General features: G+C 44.0%; 2 protein-coding genes across 4 annotated transcripts in view; both read right to left on the bottom strand.

The window, feature by feature from the left end:
• UBAP1L (ubiquitin associated protein 1 like) overlaps window positions 1–1,012 on the bottom strand; it is a 15,647-nt gene extending 14,635 nt beyond the window's left edge. The window contains exon 1 of one of the 2 annotated variants that reach the window (XM_043494510.1): window positions 878–1,012. The gene's annotated coding sequence lies outside the window, so the exon portion shown is untranslated. The remainder of the gene's footprint in view (window positions 1–877) is intronic. The other variant, XM_043494511.1, reaches the window with a different exon arrangement.
• On the bottom strand, window positions 897–20,101 carry PDCD7 (programmed cell death 7). 2 transcript variants are annotated; one of them, XM_043494512.1, is made up of 6 exons: window positions 19,273–20,101; window positions 15,867–16,005; window positions 13,411–13,647; window positions 12,695–12,782; window positions 11,496–11,657; window positions 897–1,032 (listed from the first exon to the last, which is right to left on the bottom strand). In XM_043494512.1, exons 1-5 carry the CDS (start codon window positions 20,077–20,079, stop codon window positions 11,540–11,542), a joined length of 1,389 nt encoding a protein of 462 aa, XP_043350447.1. In that variant the 5' UTR covers window positions 20,080–20,101; the 3' UTR covers window positions 897–1,032; window positions 11,496–11,539. The 2 variants fall into 2 exon arrangements, with proteins under 2 accessions (XP_043350447.1, XP_038276568.1); XM_038420640.2 differs by lacking the exon at window positions 897–1,032 and having other exon boundaries at window positions 10,006–11,657.

Below are 20,101 nucleotides of genomic sequence, written 5' to 3'. Positions count from 1 at the left end.
TTGCCAAGAATAAAGTGCAATGACTCCGCCTATTGGTGAGAACTTGTGGATCATCTCTGAAACCAAAGCAGTTCTTTTTACAAAGAGGACTCCAATTAAAATCCTGTCCATCCTATGGTTGAAACTGTGCTAGCAACAACTGTAACCTAGGAAATCTGCCCTAGTGGGTTCTGGAATCACAACCGAAATGATAGTGATAAAAAAATACTACAGCCAGCCAGTGGGGAAAATCCACAGTAGTTTCCTATGACAGACAAAACTGTTCTACCAACCAATGTGTGCATTTAAACACAATGTTCCACTATAATGTGAATAGGGTCTAAGTCTGTCAGAATACACCACATAGCAGCATATGTCTTAGCCAGCATGGGTAGTTTTGGCTGGCCAAAATTCCCTTTCAGGTCTTGGGGCACAGACCAAAACAGGATCTGGGCTTTGCCCTACCAATCTTTGGCCTTGTACGAGATTGCAAAAACAGGTGTCTGTTTAGTCCAGGAAAGAAATATTTCAAGGACTTTTTTTCCTTTTCAGTAGGAATTTTCTTCCAGGGCAGATTGGAGAAGCCCTGGAGGTTTTTCAACTTCTTCTGTAGCATGGGGCATGGGTGACTTGAGGGAGGCTTCTCTGCTCCTTGAAGTCTTTAAACCATGATTTAAGGACTTCAATAGTTCAGACATAGGTGAGTTTTTTTGTAGGAGTGGGTGGGTGAGATTTTGTGGCCTGTGCTGTGCAGGAGGTCAGACTAGATGATCAGAATGGTCCCTTCTGACCTTAGTATCTATGAATCTATGAAAAAATACTAAGCTACTCTTAACATCATGGATATTAATATTGGGATCAAAATTAACAAGGGTTCTAAGAACAGAGACTAACCTACCATTGTGCACATTAGGATCTCAGTGCAGTCAGGAATATCAAAGTCAGCTAAACTGATTAAGTTGGTGCCTTCCGCAGAGTCATCTTCAAAGCTCTTGGACATTTTAAAAGGTACGTCATCCAGACAGCTCATATTGTCTCTTGATATTTTGCAATCTAACAGAAAATGAGTGAATAAAAAGAAGTCTCAGTAAATTTAATGTGAAACAGTAGGATAATAGCATTTCACATGCCCCATCCTTAAAAAGACATGAAAGGAGAGGCAAAGTAGATATATTTTAACAACTGTGAATAAAAATAATTTAGCTTTTGAACATAGTTTAGACTCATAGACATTAAGGTTAAAAGGGACAATTATGATCATCTAGTCTGACCTCCTGCACAATGCAGGCCACAGAATCTCACCCACCCACTCCTGCGATAAACCTCTCACCTATGTCTGAGCTACTGAAGTCCACAAATCATAGTTTAAAGACTTCAAGGTGCAGAGAATCCTCCAGCAAGTGACCCATGCCCCATGCTGCAGAGGAAGGCAAAAAAACCCTAGGGCCTCTTCCAATCTGCCCTGGAGGAAAATTCCTTCCCGAACCCAAATATGGTGATCAGCTGAACCCTGAGCATGTGGGCAAGATACCCAGGAAAGAATTCTCTGTATTCACATCAGGGCTTTGAGAAAGATGCTGAACTATTTACTTTAAGCCCCGTTTTTTCCCATCCAGAATTGTGCTGAAAAGCTTTCAGCATCTAAGGTGCACATTTATTTCTCTTTATAATTCCACACAGTTGAGAGAGAGAGAGAGAGAGAGAGAGACGTAACTTTGGCGAACAATAAACCAGGCATAATTCTTGGCCTTGTCTACACTATGGGGGGGGAGATTGATCTAAGTTACGCAACTTCAGATACATGAATAACGTAGCTGAAGTTGACGTACTTAGATTTACTTACTGCGGGGTCCACAGTACGCAATATCGACTGGAGACGCTCTCCCGTCAACTCCCCTTGCACTTCTTGTTCAGGTGGAGTACAGGAGTCGACTGGAGAGCAAGCTGCGTTTGACGTTGATCGCCGGGCGTTGATCTCCGGTAAGCGTAGACAAGCTCTATAGTGACTTCCAAGCCTAAGTCCTGTTTTAAAGAGTGACTTAGACACTTAAGAGACTAAGGCCCAGATTTTTAAAGGTATTGAGGCACTGCTGCACCTAGCATCACAACACCTAGCTGATTTAGGAGCCTACAACATATTTTCAAAAGGGATTTAGGCACTTAGAGTAATTACAGCTTTAGCCTGGACAATGGTCAGTTGAGTTGATAATACAAGATTCTGTTACAAACAGAAGACTTCTTCATCCCTCTCAGCCTGGTACACGCTGTTATGGATCAAGACAGTAGTTTAAACAAACAATGACAAAGGTTTTGCAAGCTCAGTGACCTTGGATTATGTTGACTGATGAGATTCAGGTTTGACTGGGAGTTTGGCCACACACAAAAGAAGGAAGAAAATGGCCTTGTGGTTAAGGCACTCAACTAGAACTCAGAACAACTAGATTTAATACCCGGTTTTGCCATAAACTTCCTGTGAGACTTTGTGCAAATCACTTAGTCGCTCTGCGCTTAAGTTTCCCATCTATAAAATGGAAAGAAGAGTTTCTCCTACTTCAGAAGGGGATTGTGAGGTTAAACACAGTCATGCCTGTGTTATGCTCAGACAGGACTGTGATGAGCACTTGAGAAGGTGTAACTACAATCTCATTTCAAAGCTACCACCCAAATGGCAGCTGCTGCTAGGGACAGGATGCTAAATTGGAACAACAGGACTCAAATGCTGGGAAAGATATGAAAGCCTGCTCAGATAAAGGTATTTTAGCAGAGCAGTGTGGGGACACAGGACCAGAGGACCAGGAAAGCTAAAGTACTGAACTGGAGGGTCTCGGCTAGAGTGAAACGCACAGGCATAGCTGTATATGAAAGCTTGCATAGTTCTTACTCACATTAGATCTGGCTCTTGCCAGTGCTGCGGCTGTCCACAGCAAGCCAAGTTGAGGAGCAAAACTGTACATTCCATGAGACATTAGTCTTTGCAACAAGCTGGCCCATGTCCTTGAAACAGACTTTAACTTATGAATTCAATTAACTTTGCAGGTCCACTTTTTGGTTTTTACACTAGAGGTCTGGGCAGAATTTTCAGGAGCTGCTGAATGGGTTGTGCATGGAAAAGTCATAAGCAATACTTAACTGATTTTACTTCCTATCAAGAAATACAAAGAATGATGCTCACTCAGGAAACACCTGTGTACTGGGAAAATATTCAGGGAGTTTCCTGGACTTAGTTATCATCAGTGATCTGACCAATGGACAGCAGCTGAGCCCTGGCCTGAGGCACAAGGGATACCAACAGGTGGAGGCTAGGCATGTTTGCACAGTAGTAAAGCCTTCACAAGGGAAATGGATTGGAAAAAAACCTCTGGCCTGGAAAAGATTTTGGTGAAGGGAGCTCTTATGCATCACTTACTCTCCGATGTCATGCCTTCACCATCTAATCTGGCATTTTATAGTAGTTTACATTCTGCCCTTTGCTATTCTGGGAGATCCGAAACACATTCACTGCAGAAAGTTCAAAATCCTTTACCCATACATACCTGGCTTTAGGTATCACCCGAGTTCTCTGAATTCTACGGAAAGGAAGATGGTATATATGTGTAGTGTGAAATGCAAAGGGTTTGAGATCTATCCCTACACCAGTCCAGGGGTCAGAACTACAGGTTGCTTTAGTGAAAAACACTTGCATGAAGGTAAGCCCAGGGAGGAGATAGGGGAGGGACAGAAATAAAGCTAAAAAGCGTCTAGGTGGAACATGATTTTTAAACATGGTTCATAAGAGTGTGTGTGAGGTGGGGTGGGGGGGAATCCTAACAACAAAAATTGTTAGACACTCATTTTGTCTAGACCTATGTTTAAAAGGGATCTACAAAGGATTTTTAAAAAGTGCTGCCAATTCTGGTAAAGTAGAAGAGTAGTGTCCACTATGAATAACACTGAAAATCTTAAGAACTGTATTGGTGTCAGATACTAGAAATATTTACATAAAGGGCTAAACTTTATTATTAGATGAAGGAATTTGCGATGAACACAGAATAGGGGCCAAATCTCCAGGGTTCAGGTTCTGGATGATAGAAACTGTTGCAGAACCCAAATGTGATTCATATTGAATGAACATGTGAACACAATTTCTTCACTTCACTACAGAGCTCAGACTGTTGAACTTATGCCCGATAATTTTGCTGCACATGTGGACATGCCTGACCTATGACCCACATATGGTCAGTGCTCAACTCTACATTAGTGACATACTGTTCTTGTGCGGAATCAGGTCTGTCCACTCACACACACACACGCACACACACCCCTTACGCTCGCTGAGGAATTGACAACTGTAATCCTGTAAGCTCTTGCAATGGATAATTAAAGGAGACAGGTTTTTTTCCATTTGCCAGTTTGCATTCTGCTAAACAGACTTTCTAGGTTCCAATGCAGTGCACATCTATACATGTCCAGCATGTGCCTGGAGCCAGCTGATCTACCTTCTTGGCCCTACATTTCTAACCTCAAAAGAAGTTCTTATGAAGAACCAGCATGCAATTATTCTTTTATCCTTTTTCCAGAGAAGAGCCTGTAACTGCAACTCATTTGATCATTTGCATATGTGAACTTTCAGTTTTGTTAGTTTAAATGGCTTTCCAAATCTTTGACAGCCAACAGTCCTCTCTTCTATCCACTGATCAAGTGCTCTGTTTTGATACCTATGGTAAGTGATGATAACTTGAACAGGTGGCATATAGTCACTAAAAATCACCTTGACTTCAGCTGCACTTGCAGCATGATCAAGACTCATTCATTCTCCACTTCCATCCGCCACTATATTCAAGCTTAATTCCCCATATATTTTCAATACTCTCCATCCACTTCTCTTTTTTTGTCCCCTCACTATTCCCAGTCTATTCTCAACTGCCACATACCTCCTCACATCATCCATCCATCCACCCACCCACCATTCTTCCTTCCATTCCCTCTCCCAACCAGAAAGCGGAGTACAGGGAAGGGACCAACCGGCAGTTCTTCTGGAGATGGAGGCTAAAATGGAAGCCACTGCTCAGCCTCTCCACCCTTTACGCAGTTTAAGGATGACCCTGGGTTGTAGGGAGGGGTAGGCAGTTTCAACCATGGACTGGTAGGCCAGGGAACAGTAGAGGGGAAACACAAATAGACATCCTCCTAGTCCAGTTGACATGACCCAGCAGCAAGGTCAGAGCTCAGCAGCACAATCCCCAGGGCTTCCCCGCACATGGCTGGCCCACTAGGGGTTTAAAGAGCAGGTGGAAGGTGACTGCTGAGATGGCACTGGGGCATCTTAACTGACAGACACAAATCCAGATGAGATTACTAGAAAGAGGAGAGAATTGCTGACATTACTGTTGGGCGCACACGCATCCCTTTCTCCAGCTATGCCTCATGGGGAGAAACGCCCCCCCAACTCAAATGTAGTACACTCACATTTATTCCTACGAGTTATTTAAATAAAAGAAAAGCAGAATAATGAGGGTCAGCACATACAGTTTATTTCTACGTGATTTAAAATCTCTCTCTGCCATAACGGTCATTTTTCGGAGCCCTTCGTTTGGGAGGTTTTGCCCACATTGTTTTCCAGACCTTGCTATTGTGAGGGCCGAGACAACAACCACACTTCTTGTTAGAGGGATGTTGCCATTATATTATCTAGATAAACTTTACAAAGAAATCAAGTAATGTTTAGTGTAGTAAAGATTTTTTGGGGTTGGAATGGCAGGGAGAGAAGGGCGATTAGGGGATAGAAAGTTTTCCTACAATAGTGCCAATAGATTTAGGCAATGAATGACTCAGTTAAGTGAAAAATAAAAGATTCTGTTGCAAACACAGATGAAGAATCCCAGTTCCCTAATTTCTTACCTATGATGGGCTGATAACGTTTTGCATAACGTTAACTGGCAAGTCTTGATGGCAAGACTTCTAACTTGGAGACTTGGAATCTAAAGTCTGTACTTATTACAAAATAAATAAATAAATAATCCCTACGCAGCAGGTGTTTATAATCTTTCTGAAAAAATAAAAAGTAGCTGGAATCATGTCGATTTTCACAAAACTGTTCTGCCCATAATTTTTTCAAATAAGAGGGAGGGTTTGTTCATTAGTGAGGATAAGTGAGTCAAAAAAGAAGCAGAATTTATACAGAGGACAGAGCAGCACCTATGAACAACGTGGATCTCACAAGGAAGAGGCACCTAATCAACTCACAGCCAGACTTCCATTCATTAGGAAACAGATTTAAATACTGCTGTTACTAGACTAAAATATCAATGTTCCTATGCACAATTCCTAGGTGCAACTGACCTAATCAACATATCCAGTTTATATTAACATTACAGAAGGGTTGTTATTTGGATTGTTAATACAAGGATTATGTGCATCCAGGGCTGTAGTTGTAGCCAGATGGACAGTAACCAGCTTTGCAATGCTGCACGTGTATTTTCATTAATACATTTCACGTGCAACAAGTTGGAATCCTACACAGGCATAGACCATCTGCTCCATACTTAAGAGAGGTTCAGCATAGGCTACAGCTTGTGTAAGTGTCAGAGAAAAACATAGCCAAACTGCATCTGAAAAGAAATGATTGTGAAGCATTGCTCTTTCAGTTACCTGGACTATATATACTTAAGAGTCCACACTTACGTAGTTAATATTATCTTGCAGACATTGCATACTGCAGGAAGAGAAGGATGTTCCTGTTAAATAATAAACAATTTTTTTCTCAAAATAGGTGCAACTTCCATTATTGTCAATGGTAGTCAGGTACGTATATGGGAAAAAAGGACATTGTTACTTTTTTCTAAAGATTTTTAAAACTCACTTTTATGGATTAAATGAGGAGGGTTAATGCAATCCCTCAAGTCTCTGTGAACATAACAATTGGTGTTCTGACATCTGTCTGAAATATTTGCTATACTGGATTTGCCAAAACATGGGTTTGTCTATACAAAAAAGTTAATCCACTTTAACTATAGTTAAAGCAGTACAATCCCCCTAGTATCATACAGTCATACACATATAAAAGTGATTTATACCAGTATAGCCATTCCCACACAAGGAGAATAAAATATACTGGTAGAACTGTATCCACAGCAGGAGTTGTACTGGTATCACTATTTTAATAAAAAAAAATTCTCCACCCCCCCCCCCCATCAAAATAATTATACTGGTACAAAAACTGTGTGTACATCAGACCTACAAAAGTGGTGACTACTAGAGACACACTAGATAATGGTCTATCAGCACTACAAATATTTTCAGAGGTTCATAGCTTGGATTACAATGCCAAATGGACCATTATGATATACTATAAAAATATATGACAGGTTTCAGAGTAGCAGCCGTGTTAGTCTGTATTCGCAAAAAGAAAAGGAGTACTTGTGGCACCTTAGAGACTAACAAATTTATTAGAGCATACGCTTTCGTGAGCTACAACTCACTTTGAAGTGAGCTGTAGCTCACGAAAGCGTATGCTCTAATAAATTTGTTAGTCTCTAAGGTGCCACAAGTACTCCTTTTCTTTTTATAAAAATATATATATAACTGAGGCTTCCACTTTTAAGATTACAGGGAAACCTGCCTGCCTAAAAAATAAAAGCAGACTTACCAGTAAATACTAGTTTATACCAAAACACACGTGAAACAAGGATTCTGAACTCTTTCATCCAGTGACATCTTCACATCGCTCTTAGTCAGTTTCACACTAGAGGATCCAGGTTGACAGATTCACTAATATACATCAAGTCAATTAAAAAAAGATGACACTTAGTACAAGAGTGGACAGACTGTCTTACAACTATACAAAATTGAAATTGTATCGTGACCAAACATGGAATTGGAGCCAAAGGAGCCATGGAAATTTATAATCAACCTTCTTTTGAGCCACAGTATTTTTCTAAACCTCACAATATAGCAAGAAAATGCCTTTCTGGACTCAGCTCAGTTCATAGGTTTAATCAGATGAGTGTTTATTTGAAGACAGATTCTTTTAGAATCAAACCACAAACTTGGATATAATAATTACTACGCTGCACAATATTTTAAGAGTTCCTCTTCAGTTGGTGGCTTAAACATCAAAACACGTGTTCTTTACTTGAAAATCAAAATATTTTAACAAGGAAAAGGAACAGTAGGCTATATGAACTATATTCAAACTACATAACTGGAGTATATTTTGCTCTATAGTACATCAACTGGAATTTTAAATGTTTATAAACAAGATAGAAGTACAAAGTTATGCGTACCTTAAAAAGAAATCGTGCAGCTTTTCCCATGAAGTAGAGAAACTTGCGCTGTTTTACATACACTAGCTGTTTATCCACTGCTCAATTCTTTAAATGCTTGCATGCAAAAAGTCAGGTGTCTGAGTCACGTTTTTACAGTTTTAGATTATAGCTGCCTAATCAGTTAGCCTGCATCACCATATCCTCTGACACAATGAGGAGCCTAACCACTTATGCTGAACATCCTCTGGTCACTCGTTATGTTTTATAAATTGAGAGCGCTGCTGCCACTGTTTTTATAGAACTGAAGTTTTGTGTTAGAGCAGAGGTTTTCAAACTGTGATCCGTGAGCTCCACTCAGGTGGTCTGCGGATAATTCCCTCTAAGGTGTGCGCCTGGATGGCTGCAGACAAGAAAACAAAGGGCCACCCACCTAATTAGTGGAGTTGCGCAGGCGTGGTGCCGCTAATTAGGTGCATGGGCCCTGGAGAAGACACATATGTAAGGTAAGGTGGTGGCCTTGGGAGGAATAGGGGGTAGGTGGGAGGGAGCAGTGGAGTTAGAAGAGGGGGTGGGGGGAATTTGGGATGTGCAGGGCTACGGTAGCCAGAGAAAGAGGTGACTTTCCCCAGCTCCAGAGCTGTGGCTGCCAGGGAGAGACGGCCCTCCTTCCCAGCCTCAGCTCTGTGGCGGGGGAGAGACCCCCCTCCTTCCCAGCCCTAGCTCGGGGGCTGCTGTGGCAGGGAAGAGAGGGCACATCCATTGCATTAGAAAGGTAAGACTATGAGTTGTGTGCTTTATTTGTAGAACAAAAAAAATTTGATTTTTTTTTTTAATATAGTGCTTTTATCCAAAGCGCTTTACAATAGTTAGATAACGGTACAAACAACATTTGGAAAGATCATTTAGTGGTCCGCCGAGACCCTCAGCAATTTTCAAGTGGTCCGCAAAAAAAAAAAAAAAGTGTTTGAGAACCACTGTTTTAGAGCAAATAAAATTCTAGGGTAAAGATTTCCTATGTAACAGGAAGCTAAAAAGAGCAGATTTTTTTTTCCCTTTTGTAAACCAGAAACCCTGGCATTCCCTTTAATTACTTTATGATATAGATTATCATATGGTGTTTAAGGTAATACACATGGAAGCAACAATTGATGCATTCTCTCTGGCAAAAAGAGTCACACTCTCATTTTAACCCTTTCAAGTAAGTAATTCTCAGTGTGCCCATACTGACAGATCTCAACTCTGGGCACAAGTTTCAGTTAAAAATGATGAACATTTACATTTACTTGTAAAGCCACAACATAATGGTGTTGAATATGCCACTATATTTTAGTCAACCCTATGCTGATTTCCTGATGCAGTTTTAGGGTGAAATGAATTTCATCACATTGAGTCTAAGTAGATACTTTCTATACAGTTGATGTGTAAGTGAGTTGGAAAGATTAAATCCACTCCCTCGTGTTGGGGCCAAGATGCAGGGTTGCAGCCTATGGGCTGGAATAGCAACTGCAACTCCGAATCACTTGCATAGATCTGGTACGTAGAACTAGAACCTGCATAAACATGGTTCCCATTCCATGCCCCCATCACTGTGCTATATATTGGCCTGTACCCAAAACAGCTGCAAAACAGAACCTTCTGTAGTGCTTAGGGGAAAAAGAGCTGTGGATGTTTTCCTATATGGCTACTCTGCCAGCAGCCCTCCCCGTACTATAGAGATTAAGTGATGCAAAGGCTTGTGCTGATCCTCTGGACCATGGAAAATTTCACTCTCAGAGAACAGGTATTTATGACAGTTTCCATTATTTTTTATTTTTTTTAAGTATAAAACGCACTTTCAAAATGAGAGTTGTATTTTTGATCAATTTATATTTTACAAATAGTATCAACTTACAAAGAAAGCAAGTAACTAGCAAGAACAATTACAATAAATTAGACTTCAGCTTTTATTACATTTTTTTTTTCTAGTAGGCTTATTTATCAAGCTTTGTACAATCACATGGCTAGTCTACCTTTTTGAGCATGATGGTACAATTATGGATTGTCAAGATACTTCTATTAGCACCATACCCAAATACAATGTCAATGGAACAGGTATCACATGAATATTAGGCTCTAGTGTCTATCTAGTCTATAAGAGATTGAGCACATACAAAATTCCAGGTTTTATAAGCAAAGTGTCTCTTGGACACAGTGCAACACATGACTATCCAGAGGGGGAAAAACCTTTTCATTCTTATAACAAAACTGAAAACAAGACTTAAGCCCTTCATTAAGCAAAAATAATTGTGACTTTGGACAGGAGACAATCAAGGAGCTAGATTTTTAAAGCTGCATGCATTATTACTGCATGTATAATGCCCAAAAGCTGGCTACTAATCTGCCTGAAAGAAAGAGGCCATCTTTGGAGCTCACACTTTTTATTTAGGAAAATAATCTTAAATCTGTGAGCTACGTTTGATGCATAATTGCTAAACGGCATATCAATATAAGTAATACTTAGCATTTTAAACTCACTATACAACATTAATCCTTGTGAGGTAGGAAATTATTCTTATTTTGCAGTTTGCTTAAATAGACAAAAAGAGCTTACTGACTGCCAAAGGCCACAAAGCAAGCCAGTGGTAGAGTGAAGTTAGAACTCAAGTTGACCACAGTGACTCTTAGAAATGTTTATACTTCTATAATTATGTGGTGTTGGCTATTTTTTTTGTTTTAAAAAGAGATCTGGAACTTCAGGGTCAAATATTAGATTGAGAGTGTTCACTGACTTTGATACTAATTTTGGAACAGAAATTTGTTTCAACACTAATTTTCTATGGAAATTCACCTCTTTTGGCGATAGTCATTCACTGTCTCTACAACCAGAAGAGTTCAGAGAGATGACTGCTGAACTGAAAGCTTACATGCTAGGGAAACAGCTAAATCTGATGTCCAACGTGAGCATTTTCATTGCACACACATGCTCTGCAAAAGTATCAGCCCACTTACAATGCCCTCAAATTGTAAACAAATTCACTCAAATCCAAAGGCTAGTTAAATAAAGGCCCATAACAGAACTGTAATTCTATAGCACCACAACATTAACAACAAACATGGCTTATACCATCTTTTACACTTGGATATTTATCTGTTGATCCAGGAGGTGGAAAACATTTTTCCCTTATCGCTTTTCTTCAGGAAATTCCAACTCCAGTATCTTGCCACATGCTTTACAATTAAAAAAATGAAGTGGCGGTGTAGATTTCAAGGAAAACTTGGGACCTACCTACCTACCTATATGTGAAATTCCTACCACTTCAGTCTGACTTCTTATAAAATTATCTAACAGCAGTGGCCCAGGTGTCACTGGTAGGGAGACTTGGAAGGACCCATCCTGGAGGGATGCAGCTTCCTTCAGGATGATCAACTGGTACCAGATACTGATCCCATTCATGCCTTTAATAGAAAAAAAGAAGATTAAGATAGGCATTTGTTCTGTTCCATCTCACACACTTTAAGACACATTCACATACATGTTCTTTTTTTCATATTGTTTCATATACAAACACATTATAAAATGTACTTCTGAATTATATTCTTCAAAGCAAAAACTTGAAGATACATTTTTAAACCAACATGAAATGAGCATGAGTGAGCATGCAAGTTTCTAGCAATTATATATGGAGATTCACTACACTTTATGCTGACGTCTACAGCATATTTAAAGACGCAAAAGCATAATGTCCCTGAATTAAATTGTTTAAATGACATCAATATATATATATATTTTTAATCATGTACTTTACCCTAGTAAGTATGCTGCCTTCATTTTATAGGTTGTACCATTTTATCTCCATTATACATAGTTATACAGTAGTTTAGGATCAGAAGGAGGACACGGACCATTCATTTCCAGACTGGTTTCATGGAATATTGCTAGTCTATGAACTTTATAAAATGTAGTTTGTAAAACTTAATTTTAAGCTTTCTATGAGAAGGTAAGCATGCTCCCATGTAAAAGCAGGTCAAGTGTTCCACGATGATTCACAAGGTTTTTTGTGTGTGCAGAGGGCAGTAATATTGTTGACTTGAAAACGAGGTTTTCAGTGACCACAAGTGCGTTGGTGTGATTATATATTCTGATTGTAGTGAGCTAGTGCTTTGAGATTAATATTGGGTGTGAAAGTTGCCTTAATTTATTATTTGTTTGCTTTTTAATGTTCAGGTTGTTGTGAGGAAATATATTTCAGCAACTATAACTCTATGTTAATGAAGTTTTTTGGGTGGGAATACATTTATGTTAGCTGAAAGTCAAGTTAGGCAAACAGAGCTGCCAAATTTATAATCAAAGTGATCTGATAAGAATTCATAGTATAAACTTTATACTCTGGAGGTCAATGAAACAACAGATGTTGTAATTTTATGTTCACAAATCTCTACACGACAGACTACCACTTCATTACCACTAATAAACTAAAGATGTTTGTTCTTACCTTATCTGGATGAGGGCTGGTACAGAATGCTCAGCTTGTAAATAATATTGTCTAAAGGGTTGCAGTAGATGATTAAGAGGAAACTCATCTGTTAAAACATACATACAAAATACATAAGAAAGCTGTTCAACAAGATATGACCTTCAATATCAAAAAGTGTTATGATCCTTAAAAGGTGCCATATCTCACTTGTCTCCGTGATTACTGTTTAAAGTTATTTGCCAATTGATATATTCTTCTTATAAGAAGTATTATGGGATTTCTGATGCCTACAAGTGGTTAGGACTTTCTCCACTCATACAAAAGACAATACTTCCACTAGCAACCTCCCTCCCTGGGAACACACTGGTATTAGGACTGTACTAAAAGGAGTAATGACACTTCCTGAATCACCAATACTAACATATCAACATGTTGTGGGACGTCTTCCATTTAAATACCAAATTCAGCCTAATCCTGCTTGGCTTGTAAGGTTTGGTGAAATCAAAGTTTGTGATACTGTGACTATACTCCTCCTACATAAAGTAATTTTCCAATTCTTATTACACTCTATGAACATGATAATGAAAAGGCATGAACGAACTTGTGTATCTTGTCTCCTGCTCTTTATAGTAATTTCAGCACATATCAGCTTTTCCAAGCAAAGTTTGCAGTTTAATCTTATTTGTTTTGAAAAAAACCTCCCCAATACTGAACTAAAATATGCAGAAACGTACCTGGATCCCCAAATAACTTGGAATCAATGTCACGTTTCTGCTGTAGAAGCTTTTCCCTTTCTTTCTTCTGTTTCTTTTCCATTTCTCTTTTCCTCTCTTCTTCCTGTTCTCCTTCTAACATAACTCTTAATGCTCTCTCTTCAGCTTCATACAGTTCAAAGCGTTTTCTGATCAGTGTCCTCAGCCTCTGTATGTGATGTTCAAAGTCTTCATCTGCTGAGGGTGGAGGACAAACACCTATACAGACAGTGAATTAAGTTATAATTTTCAGACACAGAAATGGTATTAATTTCAGTTTCATACTGAGAGTGGAGTTTGCAGAATCTCCAACTAACTTATATCTGAGTCACCCATTTTCCTCAGGACTATCCTCCAATAAAATGATGTGGGTCAAGAAGGAGTTTGGAAAGAAATGTGTGTAACTGTAGTATTCTGCATGATATACAAGAATCTTTCAGAGATACTATCCTATAAGAATGGAATTTAAGGTAACTGCTTAAGCAGTATCTTCTGAATCCTCACTAGCCAGGTACTCTATTCATGACATTTATTATTTATATACAAAATGTTCCTGATAGTCTGGTTATTGGGTACACTCAGCACATATTGCTTAAATAAACATAACTTATGATTGTTAATAATACCACCTAATATAAAGTAATTATTCATTATTAATTATTATTATTATTATTATTATTACTGTAAAAGTTTTATTATCTGGCACATTGGGAGAATGGGGGGTGCTGGTAAGTCAAAAATTCTGGTTAACCTAAGAGGGAGGGAGTTTTGGTGCGGGAGGGGGCTTGGAGCAGGGGGTTAGGTTGCGGGAGAGGCCTTGAGGTGCTGGATCCATGCGGCTCCCTGCAAGCGGCGACATGTCCCTGCAGCTCCTAGGCAGAGGTGTGGCCACTCCCGGCCAGGCGGCTCTGTGCACTGCCTCTGCCCGCAGATACTACCCTCGCAGACACCATTGGCTATGGTCAATGCTCCTTGGTGGAGGCGCAGCCACGCAGCTCCGCGCGCTGCCTCCACCCGTAGGCACCACCCCTACAGCTCCCATTGGCTGTGGTCACCAGCCAATGAGAGCTGCGGAGCCAGCGCTTGAGGCGACACCTGCGGGCAGAGGCAGCCTGCAGCACCACCTGGCTGGAAGCCGCCATACCTCCGCTTAGGAGCAGCAGGGACATGTCACTGCTTGCGGGGAGCCGCCTGAGGCGAGTGCCTCCCGGATCCAGCAGCCCAAAACCCCTCCCGCGCCCCAGCCCCCTGCCCTGAGCTTCCTCCTGCACCCAAACTCCCTCCCAGAGCCCACGCCCCACACTCCCTCCTGAAATGCCGGTTTATAGAGCTTTCTGGTTGGTAAAGTGCCAGATAACACAGCTTTTATTGTATTAGCAAGTCATTAAGAAAGTCTCACCAACTGAACCTGTTAAATAAAGCATTTGGAATAAATGCAGGAAACCTACTGAAGTTATTAATTTGGCAGAGTCAGGAGCAAGTAAAAAGACACTGGTGCTACTGGAGAAGTCCTTATCAAAATACCTTCGGAAAACCCACTAAAGGCCTGATCCTGGGATTTGCTGAATCAGGTCTCCAAGAGCTTATTGTTCTTAGAAATATCTATTCTGCTGAAATATCCTGAGAGCAGAACAGTTTTACCCAAACAGTAAAGTACCATCTGAGAAAAGAAAAAGACCCAAAACCAAAAAAATACCTTGCGACCCAAGGCCCTGATCCTACAAACACTCACGCACATGCTTAGCTTTACTAGAATGAGAAGTCCCACTGATTTGTGATTTCAATTAAAATCCATGGGACTACTCACAGCAATAAAGTTAAGCATAAAGTTGCCTATGGGGACCTCTGCAAATAAATCCCCCATGTGACCACCTGGGTATTGTCTACGCTGCAATTAAAAACCCATGGCGGGCCCATGCCACCTGACTCAGGCTTGCGGGGCTTGGGCTGGAACCTAGGTCCTAGGATCATGGGAGGTGGAACAGTCCCAGCTCGTGGACACCATAATTAAACAACCCCATAGCCTGCCAGCTGTGGGTTTTTAATTGCCGTGCAGACATACCCTTTATTTACGAAGTGAGGGCACCATATCATCTTATAGACTATGTGAAGTCTCCATAAACTTACAGAAGTTTTAGACCTTGGAAGGCACCATTATATCCCATTTTTAGTAGAGAGTTTGTATTACACAGATAATTACACAGGGCAAGCTTTTGCCAGTCTTACTCATGTTGAATAAGCCTTTAATCCATAACAATGAAATAGGGGTAATCATGAAGAAAGGAGCTACCTAATGCAAGGATGGAAAATTCTCAGTTTTATGGAGCTTTGCAAAATTAAGACATTTGCTAGCTATATTTGAATCCCTATATAATATTTGTCTAAAAATGTTTTATTTCTTGTATTTCTGCATAGATCACAAAGTGCCAATAATTTACCTTTTCTTCCTGCTGCCTCCTTTCTCAGTTTCCGAAGCTTTTCTAAAGCACGCAGGATGTCCACCATTCTCTTTGTGTCTGCCTGTTTTTTCCTTACTTCAGATAAGACACTGTCTGCTGCAGCTTTAAGTTCACGTTCCTGAGAACAGAAGAATGTACAGAGAAAATATGAAATTACATATATGGGCAAGAATTAAAAAGAAAGCTCATATAGGATAAAAGGAAAAATAAGTGAAATCAAGAACAACATTCCAATGATGGAGATGAAGTAAATCAGTAACCTGCCTATTGTGTCACTTTTAATGGAAAGAAATAAAACATGGTAAAGAAGCCTAAAAAATTGGAGAATAGCAGAGTAACACCAAAGCAGTGATATCAGAGGCTGCTGGTAAATTCATAAACCGTAATAAATTCTGTCCTCAGAACATCAAAATGATAGATAATATATGTAGATTAAACAAAACTGGGATCCAAGTCCCATGGTAGGATGCACTATGGGGTAATCAATTATTTTTTGTCAAGATCCAAATGTCTTGGTGAATAAACTCCAGATTCCAAAGACAATAATATAAAAATAATAATAATAAATGATAGTAATAAGTAAATAAAAAGATTTCCTGGTCCACTCAAAAGCATCTGGCGGTCCGGATTTGGCACCCAGGATTGATGTACTAGTTTGTAAGCAGCGCACAAGGTTAAATGTATAGGGTCAGATCTTGAAACTTACACTGCATGCTTTGTAGCATTCTAGTAAAACACAACACAACTGTATAGTGAGTGGATCTAGTATCCTGACTAAGTAACTCCTTGGTGGCATAGAGCTGACATTGTGGCTCTTATGACACCTCTCTTCAGGCCCCTAATGCATGATAAATCTTTTGCTTTAAAAAAAAAAAAAATTATATATATAACATGGAGAGCTAAAAAAAAAGGGAAACACTTTTCCAAACTGCTTACAGTTTGAATTATGCTATGGAAATGAATGGAGCTTTCAGTTGTTCAACAACAGTATTGCCAACCCCAAGTGTTCAAAAAATCATGATGTTAAAAAATAATTCACTCTAGGTTCTTCTTCTTTGCCTTCTGGTTTCTGAAGCCTGATATATACTTAAAATTTAGCCTTACCCAGCTAAATCGCTCAGGGGTGTGAAATATTCACATCCCTGCATGCTAGTTAAGCTGACCTAACCGCTAGTGTAGACACAGCTTGGTCAGTGAGAGAATTCTTCTGCCAACCTAGCTACTGCCATTTGGAGAGGTAATTAACTACAACGGTGGAAAAACCCTTTCCATTGTGCAGGAAGCATCTACAGTATGGCGCTACAGCCACACAGCCGTGCTGCTGTAGTGCAGACATGTCCTGAGCATCTAGAGGATACTCGGGTCACATTCTCAAGCTTTCCTCTGCAAGCACAAGGGCTATAAATGTACTTTAAAAAAAAAAATTGAAAGCAAGGATTTTCACATAATCCCTTGACTCCAGGAAGTGGGGCTTTAAGAATGTTATTAAATTTCACAAGACTTGCAAAAAAAAAAAATGAGAATTATAGTAATTCCTCACACTTCTTGGAACTTTCATTAAAGGAGGGCAAAGCATGGAAGCATCTGAGTTCGCCAGTGAGGTAGTTAAGGGATGCAACAAGGATCAGTGCACGCTCCAATTTAGCCACTTGGTACATGGCAACACAATAGTTTAGGACAAAAAAGGAAGAACTGCGTGCAGGGAAAATTTTATGTAGACTGAACGCAATTAGCCATGTCAGGATTTGGCCAGAGCAGTGGAGTCAACACCCACAATGGATCTTCAAGGACTACCAATGGTCAGGACTATCTCAAAAAGCACAGCTCCCCCATAGGTGCTGGAAGTTGGGGTGCTGCTGCACTCCCTGGCTTGAAGTAGTTTCGGAAACCACTTAAACCAGGGAGTGCAGCAGCACCCTACCAGGGTTGCCAACCTTCCCGGTTTCGCTGGGAGTCTCCCGGAATCAGGCTCTATCTCCCAGAGGCTACTGAAACCAAACCAGGAGATTTCAGGCTGCTAAAAGTCTGGCAGTGCAGCGGGACTAAGGCGGTCTCCCTGCAGTCCCTGGAGGGGGGGGGGGGGCGGCCCAGAAGGTCTCTGAGCACGGCCCCCGCCCCAACCACTGACTCTGCATCTCCCACTGGCCAGGAACTGCAGCCAATGGGAGCTGCGGGGGCAGCGCCCGCAGGCAGGGGCGGCACGTGGCACCCCTTGTCCCCCTCCCTGCCAGGGGCTGCAAGGACGTGCCGGCCTCTTCCGGGAGCGGCGCAGGGCCAGGGCAGGTAGGGAGCTCGCCTTAGCCCCACTGTGCCGCCGACCAGGAGCCATCCAAGTTAAGCGCCACCCGGCCAGACCCTGCACCCCTCACCCGCTCCCGCAACCCAACCCCAGCCCTGGGCCCCGTCCCAGAGCTAGTACTCCAACCCCCCTCCCGCACCCAGCCCCAGAGCCTGAACCCCACACACCACTGCTGCACCCCAACCCCAGCCCTGGGCCCCGTCCCAGAGCCAGTACTCCAACCCCCCTCCCGCACCCAGCCCCAGAGCCTGAACCCCACACACCACTGCTGCACCCCAACCCCAGCCCTGGGCCCCGTCCCAGAGCCAGTACTCCAACCCCCCTCCCGCACCCAGCCCCAGAGCCTGAACCCCACACACCGCTGCTGCACCCCAACCCCAGCCCTGGGCCCCGTCCCAGAGCCAGTACTCCAACCCCCCTCCCGCACCCAGCCCCAGAGCCTGAACCCCACACACCGCTGCTGCACCCCAACCCCAGCCCTGGGCCCCGTCCCAGAGCCAGTACTCCAACCCCCCTCCCGCACCCAGCCCCAGAGCCTGAACCCCACACACCGCTGCTGCACCCCAACCCCAGCCCTGGGCCCCGTCCCAGAGCCAGTACTCCAACCCCCCTCCCGCACCCAGCCCCAGAGCCTGAACCCCACACACCGCTGCTGCACCCCAACCCCAGCCCTGGGCCCCGTCCCAGAGCCAGTACTCCAACCCCCCTCCCGCACCCAGCCCCAGAGCCTGAACCCCACACACCACTGCTGCACCCCAACCCCAGCCCGGTGAAAGGGCAGGAGAGGTGGGGGTGGACCGAGGGAGAGGGGATGGGGTGAGCGGGGTGGGGTCGCAGAGACTGGGTGGGCAAGGGGGGCGCGGCGTGGGTTTCTTAGCAACGCTATAGACAGGGTTTATAGGTTGGGTCAGTGGCTCTCCGCCCCCCCCCCCCCGTGTGAATTGCTCCAGCACCCCTGAGCACCCCTCCACGACAGCCCCAGGCATTGGTATGGGGGCGGGGGGGGCCTGTTCAGCGCCACAGCACCGCCCCTCGGGGGCCTCCCACCCGCTCCTCCCCGGCGGGCTAAGGGACGGGGCGCAGTACCCGGCTCTTCTCCTCCACCTCCTGGACGCACTTGGCTCGCCACTGGTCGATCCTGGCCTCCCGCGCCGCCGCCTCCTCCCGCGCCGCCGCGGCCTCCCGCTTCCTCTTGCGGAGGCGCAGCCGCCGCTTCCGCGCCTTCTCCGCCTTGCGCCGCAGCTCGCCCAGGTAGCCGGGCTCCCGCAGGGGCCGCGTCCGCTCCCGCAGCTCGCTCAGCAGGGCGCGGGCCCGGGCCTGGGCCGCGGCCCAGCCGGCCTCGTCGCCGGCGGCCTCCAGCTGCCGCAGGGCGCGGCACAGGCCGGCGAGCTGGGCCACCGGCCGCAGGGCCCCCGCCGCCAGCTGCCGGGCCTGGCTGAGGCTCGGGGCGGCCGGCGGGGGCGGCGGGAAGCCGCGGGGCCGGGGCCTCCTCTGGGCCAGGAACTGGGCCAGCCAGAGCTCATCGCGCTGCCGCAGGGCGGCCTCCCCCGCCCCCTCGGCCGCCTCGGCGCTGCCGCTGCCCTCGCCCCACGGCGGCCAGGCCGGCGGCCCCGGGGCCGGGAACAGCAGCCGCGGGGCCGCCTCGCGGCCGAGGGGAGCCGGGCCGCAGCCTCCCCCGGGGGCGGGGAAGTAGGGGCGGGGGGCGGGGGGCAGCTCGGGGCCCCCCGGCGGGGGCGGCAGGAAGGGGGGCGGCGGCGGCGGCGGCGGGGCTCCCAGGAAGGGGCCCGCGGCGGGGGAAGGCGCGAACGGCCCCCCCGGCGGGGGGAAGCAGCGGTACTGGGGCGGGGGCGGCCCCGCAAAGCGGGCGGCGAAGGGCAGCGGCGGCTGAGCCATGAGGGGCCCGGCTCTCCCGTGG

This window comes from Dermochelys coriacea, chromosome 10 (genome assembly GCF_009764565.3).
Source record: "Dermochelys coriacea isolate rDerCor1 chromosome 10, rDerCor1.pri.v4, whole genome shotgun sequence".
NCBI lineage: Eukaryota > Metazoa > Chordata > Testudines > Dermochelyidae > Dermochelys > Dermochelys coriacea.
This window is presented reverse-complemented; position numbering and strand designations above follow the sequence as displayed.

Excerpts from the sequence above, each read along its gene's own strand:
- PDCD7 (XM_043494512.1), bottom strand. The coding sequence starts at position 20,079 with ATGGCTCAGCCGCCGCTGCCCTTCGCCGCCCGCTTTGCGGGGCCGCCC. Across the intron at positions 16,006-19,272 it reads AGGTGGAGGAGAAGAGCCGG|GAACGTGAACTTAAAGCTGC; the intron begins GTACTGCGCCCC and ends TTCTGTTCTCAG. Across the intron at positions 13,648-15,866 it reads GGAGGCAGCAGGAAGAAAAG|GTGTTTGTCCTCCACCCTCA; the intron begins GTAAATTATTGG and ends CTGTCTGTATAG.